General features: G+C 42.3%; 1 protein-coding gene across 1 annotated transcript; it reads left to right on the forward strand.

Annotated features, from left to right (window-relative positions):
* Positions 1-1,980: 1,980 nt before the first annotated feature.
* On the forward strand, positions 1,981-4,739 carry LOC133907453 (scarecrow-like protein 33). The gene has a single exon (XM_062349505.1). It carries the CDS (start codon positions 2,176-2,178, stop codon positions 4,531-4,533), a length of 2,358 nt encoding a protein of 785 aa, XP_062205489.1. The 5' UTR covers positions 1,981-2,175; the 3' UTR covers positions 4,534-4,739.
* The last annotated feature ends 5,232 nt before the right edge of the window (positions 4,740-9,971 follow it).

Here is a 9,971-nt window from a genome sequence, read left to right on the forward strand (position 1 = left end):
TCTCCTGGCTGGCCCAGGCCAAGCCAGCCTAAGCACCGAACTAGCCCAGGGAGGCACCCTTCTTCTTCCTCCAACCGAAGTTGCACAGGAGCCGCTACCTCTATCTCCTTCGACCAAACCCAAACCGAGTGACAAAATCCCCCAGGAATCCAACTTGAGTACGAAGGGAAGATCATCTAGAAGCTTTCAAACAGGATCAGTATCAAGTCCTTAACCGAATCCCCACTTTATCCCTAGCCGAATAACACTTAAATTCCCTAATCGAACCCAGTTCTATCCGTCGCCGTAGCCCTGCGCTCGTGGTCTGCCGTCGCTGACGTTCAAGCTCGTGTTCCACCGTCGGCTAGGTCACAATCGCCATTAATTCGCCCTACGTCATCGCCATAGACTCCCATGGCTGCTGCAAGGATTCAGCCCCTCTAGATTTTTCTCTACCATTCGTGTCGTTCAGTCGTCGGTAGCGAACTCACCTGAAGAGCTCTATTGTACGACGCTAGATTCTGAAGAATTGGATAGCCCTCTGCCATCGCTGACTCCTATCGAATGGCGACCAACTAAATGATGATATGGGATAACGTGGTATAAATTTTCTTACCAAATTCGGTTAGAAATAAGAGTAGAGAATTTTATTTATTATATATATAGGGTTTCACGTGTGTGATCCTATATCGTTAGATCAATTAAAGTCACCGCTAACTTAAAAAATACGATACTACAGTACTCCTGTAAACAGGGTTCAAAAAACCGTCGGTAACCGCTCAAAAATCGCGGTTACCGACCTTCCCGGTCCGGTCCGATTTCAAAAACCGCTCGGTAACCGAAATTTGAATTCAAAAAATTCGAAAAAATAAAAAAATTTAAAAAAATTCAAAAAAAAATCTTAAAAAAAACTAGACGCAATTCTAAGAACTTCTGTGAAATTTTTTTTCAAAAATAATGTCGTTTGCATCATATTCTATAGGGAGAAAGTTTGAAAAAAATGAAAAAAAATTGAAGCGTGCGGCTCAATTATTAACTCACGTTAAGGAAAAGTGTAACATGCAAACACATATTTTTCTTGTATAAAACGTATTTTAAGAGAACCTTTAAAATTGATTTCACTTTATTTAGAGTTTTATTAAATTCTCTATGATTTTTACAAAGTTCACAAGCATAAAGTGAATATGTTAAGAAAAATCACTGTAATTAATTTTTTCATGTCTACTATTATTTTTTCTACGTAAATCATAATATAAATAAGCTAATGAAAGTGGTTTCACTAATTTTTAAGGTGTGATGGGTCAGTTATGAATTAATCTAGTCGCAACACATTTACACAATCATGCATGTTACAATAACTAATTCATGAGTTCATATATTTTTAAAAGATATAGGATCATGTAAGAAGACTAACAAAATTAGTTTCATGATTTTTGGATTAGCAAAGAGTAAACTATGCATTTACCTTGGTTTAACAAATAAAATTTCTCACAGAAAATTTTGAACTTTTTTATGAGTATAAATACTTTTATCATGTAGATCATGTTACAAGGAATCCAACAAAATTTGTTTCACTTGATTTGAAGCTCGGATGAATTAGTTATTGATTTTACAAAATTGAACCCTTTTTTAGATTTTTTGTTGAACTGCGTTGAAATTCGATAAAACCGCTTGATAAATCGAGAAAACCGAGCGGTTACCAAGCCAAACCACTCGGTAACCGACCGAATCAAAAATGCGAGAAAATCGCTCGGTAACCGACCCAAACCGCTCGGTAACCGACCCAAACCGCTCGGTTACCGAGAGGGCAAAAACATGATTTTTTCGCAAAAATTTAAAATTTGCCGAATGAATTTTCTCCGAATTTTTTTGAATTTTTGACCCGTAATCGCGGTTACCGCGGTTTTTCGATTACCGTCGGAGCTCCGGTCGGTAACGCGAACCTTGCCTGTAAATAGTGGTATCAGTACACTATTTTTATAAACAATCACCGCCCTGCGGCACTCCTACTCTACGCCTCTGACTTCAGATCCGACTCTGACTTCACAGAGATCCGGATTGATCATCTGGTCATCTAATCGCCGCCGCAACTGCATCAGGTGGCATTCCTGAACCTTCTCTTCTCTTCTTGACTTCTTCCCCTCCCTTCTCGTCCCCGGCGTCCATGTTTCCTCTTCCCCAGATCTGACCTATTCCATGTCTCCCCCCACACAATCGAGCCCATTCGACATCACGATGGTTCGATTTTTACCGCCGTCGCCGACCATGGCCGCCACGCCGGAGGAGTTGCTGGGTCAGGAAGACTTCCTAGCTGTCGCTGACCGCGAGCCTTTCTCCCCCTCCGTCTTCATCGACCTCCCACCGACGCCGCGCCCCGACGGCGGCCCCGATGGCGAGGATCTGGCCTCGTCGGACGACCTCGTTCTCCCCTTCATCTCGCGCATGCTCATGGAGGACATCGACGACAAGTTCTTCTACCAGTACCCCGACCACCCCGCGCTCCTCACCGCCCAGGAGCCCTTCGCCAAGATCCTCTCCGACGCCACCACCACCTCCTCCGGCTCCGATTCCGCCACCACCAACTCGGACGGAAGCGGCACCTTCACCCTCTCGCCGTCCTCCTCCGACGCCCCCGCATTCGCCAACGCCACCTGGCCCTACGATCCAGCCGAGCTCTCCCAGCTGCTCCAGTCCACGCCATACCCGGACATGGGAGTCGAACTCGACGTCTTCACAGTCGGTGATGCCAACGCCTTCTTCTTGCCCGCACAAGACGTCGCCAGCGCGGGAGTCCAGCAGAGGCTGGCGCAGTTAGGGAACCCCGGTGACGCCACCGCGTTCGTTGCCGGTTACTACGACGGTAGCACCGGCGTCCAGAGTTCGGGGTTCTGTGGCGCGGAGGAGGATACAAAGACAAGGATCACCACCTTGCCTGCTGGCGACAAGGACCACTTCGCGCTGGCCTCGGCCTTCTTCAGTGGCGAGAATGGGGACATGCTCAACCTGGCATTCCTCAAGGGCATGGAGGAGGCCAAGAAGTTCTTGCCCACTAACAACAGCCTCTTCATCGACCTTGAGGACACCTACGGGGAGCACCTGCTCAGAAACAGCAAGCTGTCGCGTGGCTTTGCTACCGGCCAAGTGAAGAAGGATGGAATGCCAATGTTCCAGGTAAGTGGTAATGGCAGGGGCGGCAAGAACCAGCATAGTGGGGATGACTTGGAGGCGGAGGCAGGCAGGAACAGCAAGGTAATGGTGCCCGAGCCGGAGGAAGCTGACGAGATGGTGGACAAAATGATCATCGATGGGTACGCCATGTGTCTCGACAAAATGAAGGGCCTGTGCATCACTATGAGCAGCGAGGCTGAGAAGAACGTGAGGAAGTCGGGGCAGGGAAGGTGGAGCACCAATGAGGTGGATTTGCACACCTTGCTCATCAACTGTGCACAGACTGTGGCCACAGGCGACCGACGGAGTGCGATCGAACTGCTTAGGCAGATCAAGCAGCACTCCTCGCCAAGAGGAGACGGCACACAAAGGATGGCTCATTATTTCGCCGAGGGGCTGGAGGCGCGGCTGGCAGGCACGGGGAGCAAGATGCACAAGTCGCTCGTGACAAAGCGCACCTCGGTCATGGAGTTTCTGAAAGCCTACCTGGCAGCTTGTTGCTTCAAAATGACGGCGTACAGGTTCTCCAACATGACCATCAGCAAGGTGATTGCTGGGAGGAAAAAAGTGCACATTGTGGATTATGGCATCAGTTACGGGTTTCAGTGGCCACGTTTGCTGGAATTTTTCGCTACTAGGGAGGGCGGACCGCCGGAGGTGAGGATCACCGGCATTGATCTCCCTCAGCCTGGGTTCCGCCCAGCTGCTCGGATTGAGGAGACAGGTCGCCGACTCAGCAACTGCGCCCGTCAAGTCGGCGTGCCATTCAAGTTCCACAGCATCGCAGCGGAGTTGGATACTGTTCATGTAGATGATCTCAACATTGACCCCGATGAGGTACTCATCGTCAATAGTATCATCCAGTTTGGAAGCTTGATGGACGAGGGCGTCGACATATATAGCCCAAGCCCTAGGGACGTGGTCCTCGGCAACATCCGGAGGATGCGGCCAGATGCTTTCATCCTCTGCATCATGAATGGCTCATATAGCACGCCATTCTTCGTAACACGGTTCCGGGAGGCACTGCTCTATTACTCGGCAATGTTTGACATGCTGGATGCCACATCCCCACGGGATAGTGAGCAGCGCTTGCTGCTTGAGCGTGACATCATTGGGCGGTCTGTTCTGAACGTCATCGCCTGCGAGGGCTCCCACAGGGTAGAGCGCCCCGAGACATATAAGAGATGGCAGGTGCGGAACCAACGGGCAGGACTGAGGCAGCTGCCATTGGATCCCGATATTGTTATGGCCGTGAGGGAGAAGGCCAAGAGCAGCTACCCCAAGGACTTCACCATTGATTTGGATCTCCGGTGGCTCTTGGAAGGGTGGAAGGGGCGCATCCTCTATGCCATGTCGACATGGGTTGCAGATGATGCTATCTCATAATTGCGCAGCGTACATGCAGAATACACACAGGTCGAGTGTGCGCTCCTAACTGAGCAACTAAACAGGCTCTGACGTGCGTGTCAGCACCACGGACCAAGCATGCTCCCACCTACCGACCCCGCTAGCTCACTGGAGATTGGGCAACGATTGCAACCAGTTGCAACTTTGTACATAGAGGAGTTACAACTATAAGAATGTTGTAACTAATTCACACTTAACTCATATTGTAACTGTAGTATCTACCATGTTGTAATTGTAGTGTTCGTCATGTTATAAAATATTCGTCATGTTGTAATTAGAGTGTTTAGTCTATACTTAAAAATACATGTTATAACTAGAATGTTTACTATATTGTAACTTAAGTGTCTACAATGTTATAATTAGAGTAGATATTATGTTGTAACTGCAGTATTCATCATATTGTATATGTAGTGTTTGCCATATTATAACTAGAGTATTCATTATGTTGTAATTAGAATGTCTATTATGTTATAATTAGAATGTCTATTATGTTATAATTAGAATATCTAACATGCTGTAATTAAGTACTTACTCGGTAATGCATACCGTAACTATAGTGGCTACCATGTTATAACTATGTTGTTGAGCATATTGTAACTCGGCTGTCGGGGGCAGTGGTGTGCGAGCTGGATTAAAGGTGGACCTGACCAGGCACGTGGGAGGGAGGAAGGCTCTATCGAGGGCCCACGGGAGGGAGGCTGGCTTGGCTGAGATGCGTGTGCGGAAGAAAGCATGACTCGGCCGGCCGACCAGTGCGTAGCTGATGTCTATTCTACGTGTATGTGCAAAATAGACTCACCTGCACGCGTGCTTGCGCACGCGCGCGCGCGCGCGCGCGTGTGTGTATATATATATATATATATATATATATATATTGTATGTATATTCTGCAGGTATGCTCACTGTAGTTCATGTCTGCGCACACCTCACAAGTTGTAACTCACAGTGTTTCAAGTTGTAACTGGGGATATACGCAGTGCAAATAAGAAGTTGTAACTCACAGTGTTAGCTTCTCGTGTTGCAATTATACATTTCTGGATGTGAAGTTGTAACTGGTATACCTAACAAGTTGTAACTCACAGTGTTTCGGATTGTAACTGGGGATGTGCGCAGTGCGAATAGCAACTGCGGATAGGCGCAGAATAGCCTCGCCGTACATATATATATATACTTGCGCTACGCCACTGCGGCCACATAGCCAGTTTCTTCCCACACGCGCCCCAGTTGCAACTTCAAAAATTATCAATTACAACCCGCTAAGCAGATCAGTTACAACCACATAAAGGTCCATCCCACCCACTAGAGCTGCATATGGGAGATTTTTTGTTGATTCGAATAGTTAAAATGCAATATCTCTAGAACCACATGTCTGATTTTTGATCCGTTTGAAGCATATTGTTGGAAAAAATACGCTTAACAAAATAAGATCCATGAAGGCTATATTTTGATGAAATTTTAGGATCGTTATACAGTTACAACATGGTAGACATCTAGTTGCGATTTGTATTATATTGTAGTTACAACTTAGGATCGTAACTGACCTATCTTGTGGACGTAACTATATTATTTTTGGGATAGTAACTAGGGGTGCGTGCAGAGATGAACAAGTTACGATCACATGACAAAAATGATATAATTACGACCGGAGAAGGTATCGAGTTACGATTAGAGAAGGTACTGAGTTATGACCATGTATATTTGTAGTAACTAACCTATTTTGTGGATTGCAATTATACTTTTTTTATCATAACTAGAGGTGTATGCAGAGGTGAACAAGTTACGATCACATGATGAAAAGTACATAATTACGACTAGAGAAAGTTACCGAGTTGCGACCATACATATTTGTAGCAATTGATCTATATTATGGATCGCAACTATACTGCTTTTGGTATCGTAACCGGAGGTATGCGCAGAGGTGAACAAGTTACTGCTTGTGCGCATAGGTGAACAAGCAGTATAGTTGCGACCATGTATATTAATAGTAACTGGCATATCTTGTGGATCGCAACTATACGATTTTTGGGGTCGTAATTGGGGGTTGACGCAACAGTGAACTGGATTGCGCCTAGGCACATAATATATATGTGTGTGTGTGTAGCACTGCTAAGCAACTGTGATTCAGTGAACTTTATTTCAGGATGGCTTGTTGGACTAGAGGTGAAATTTGTAAGAGAAATAATGCCTTGTAATGTAAAATTAGATGTTTATATAGGTGATCTTGTTGCTTCTTAGAGGTATCATAAAATCTTAGCTATAGTTCTGCGCGTGTTGATGCAAAACTTTTTTAATGTACCACAAACCGAAGAACCATTCTTTTTCTTTTTTTATAGTCTATTGCTGTATGTTATTCTGTATCTCGAAAGCAATTTTAGAGACTACTTGTTCAACTTTTCATGTGGTGAGATATCTACCTTGCGAAGTTCACTTTCTGTTGTGCCATCAGGTTTTTTGCTCTTCCCTTTTATCTGGAAAGAGTACTGATGCATGATTAAGTATTAAAGTTGTGTGGGTTCTTTAGAGTATTAATTTCTGCATTTTCATTTGTTTTGTGATTGTTTGAAATGCAAAATTAATGATAATATAATTTTCCCTAGTTTCTCACAAAATTCAGATTTCCCATTAGATTTTTGTTGAATATGTGTAACACTCCAGACGCTACACAGGCCTATAATGCCTCTACACTGCACTACAAACACGCCAAAGTACAAAAATTGGATAGCATCTCCTAAAAAGAGAGGTTGCACGGAAGCATGAACATAGATAACCAAGATATAATATAGCACACTAACATTTCAAAACATCCTTAACAAGAATTAAGAGTAAACATCAAATTTAACTTCATGGCCACACTTTAAACTTCAAGCACATGGCTCCATGAACTAAACATTCTTATTAATATAGCACAGTTAATTTTATGTGAGGACATGATGTGCAAAACGTGCTGCTATTCCCATTCCCTTCGCGACAAGCATCAGGTACCTAGAAGGATTAATGCAAGGGTGAGATTAAAAATCTCAACAAACGAACTACTTTAACAAACTATTTAAACCATAAGTTCATTAAGCATCAATTTATATATGTTGTATATCAAATAGAATGCAAGGCCAGTTGCTTAACAATTTAGTTAGCCAATTGTACGAGTATAACTATTAACATAGTAACAGATATAGATTCATATAAGTAAAATAAACAACAATTACATAAAAACTTCTAGGAAATAGAACTCATCATAGTAATTTTTATGGCATACTTTCACATGTATTATGCTATAAACAAGGAACTACTTACCACATATGTCATGAAAGAATCATCTTAACTAAAACTAAGCTTCTAAGACCAAAGAAAATATAGGACTCTTTAAGAGTCCGTCAACCCCCTGCATCATAAACAGCATTCCAACCACATGGAAAAAATGCATCATCACAGAGGTCAACTTCATAAGATACTCGCAAGTAACAAGATTACTTAACTATATACACGCACTTCAACTCATCCAATAAAAAAAAATGCAAAACTGCTTATGCAATGCAACATGGTGCATATGAATACTATCCAATACAGGTCTATAAGTAAGCAACCATCATATACATAAATAAGTCAAACATAACTCACTGCGTATGATTTTTGGAGAAATAACACTTCATAAATAATTCTTAGAACATACTTCAATGAATATGACTCCACTTCATACTTCACTTCCATGGCTTTCATACTTCACTTCCATGGCTTCACTTCCAATAAAGATTTCACTTCAATGTATAGAACTTTAATGCATGCATATGCAATGCAAATGCCATGTCCACTTTTACATTGCACCCCTCCTCGAGAACGTACGATATGTACCAGTATGGTCGTGGCCATAAGACAACAACATAACTTCAAATGCTCAAGAGCACTCCGGAATAGTCATATAACTTTCTCACCGACCTAGCTTCAATACACTCCAGAATAGTTATATGACTTTCTCACCGATTTAGCTTGAATACACTCATAACATGAATGCATAAGATGCAATAGTATACACTGGAATACCTCAATTATCGGAAGGTAAAAGATATATAACATGATCTTCACCAATGGACAATACCTCAAATATTGGAAGGTCAACAATGCATTCTTCATATGCATCCATCACGGCATAAATAAAGACCTTAGGATCATATGATGACATAATTAAGTATTTACTAAACAATAGACTACTTCAATTTACAACCACAAATGAAAAACTTCTTCTATTCAAAGCTTCAATAAGGCAACTAATCCCAATAATCTCATCCATAATTAACCTTTTTCATATTAGACATGTATAAAAGACAACAAGGTAACTTGCTACCATTGACCTAAGAAGATCGTACCTCAAAACATATTTTAAACAACAAGTTTTTCATCAATTTAGATCATTAAGCATAAATATGTGTGCCGCATTTTAAAGTGTAGGTGGTAAAAATAACAAGTTAAAGTTATAGCACAACCACCACGTTCACTTGCCTTTACCAATGACGAAGATAAGACATACACATCTCAGTGCAACCCTACCTGCTCAAGCACTCATATATTAGAACCACAATATACCACATGACATATAAACAGGAATACGGTCCTACACCTCGCAACCCGTGAAACATATGAACCGACATCTCCACATTCGTTAGACTGCACCAGTGCTGCTTTACTTTTCGTATCTATTTTTCTACTACATCAAACATAGCAAACCATAACATCTCTGAAAACTAGAGAATTAAAGCTAGAACTTTCATGCAGACATTTTATTTTAATTCTATCATTAGGGGTCTCTAATTGCAGTGGAAAACTAGTAACTAAAAATGTACACATAATCTGACCGAAACATTTAGATAAGCACCACGCTCAAAATATAGCTCTAAACAACCTGAAAAGTTTACATCAGATATATATCACCAAGCTCTACAACTTTATTATAACTTTGTGCAGGAAATTTCATTAAGGTCATCTAATTCATCTCTGAACTTTTGCTGCAGATCTGACAGTAAAACAGGACAGCTAGATTCAACAGCCCATAACTGAAGTTTTACTCCCCCAAAAGTGGCATTCTTTACCAATCTGGAAAGCTTGGAAAAAAAAACTCTACAATTTTCTTCATACAGGAAAAACTGGTTCAGCCTCTAAGACGGTCAAAAAATGAATAGATCTACGATTGTCCAGAACCTCGTCAGAATCTGATAGCCAAATTCAGAAATTCATATCTCCTGAACCACACGGCCTAAAATCGTGAAAAAAATTATGAAAACTAGGTCCCAACATTAGCTACAATTTTCTAGTTGATAGTTGCCACAGGAAAATTCATCTAGGTTACAAAAACCACAAAGACAGCAGCACCGTCCAATCAACCTATGCGCAGAACAGTTAAATTGATATCAATCGCCAAATCCTCTCAC

The sequence above is a fragment of the Phragmites australis genome, chromosome 24 (assembly GCF_958298935.1).
Source record: "Phragmites australis chromosome 24, lpPhrAust1.1, whole genome shotgun sequence".
Lineage (NCBI taxonomy): Eukaryota > Viridiplantae > Streptophyta > Magnoliopsida > Poales > Poaceae > Phragmites > Phragmites australis.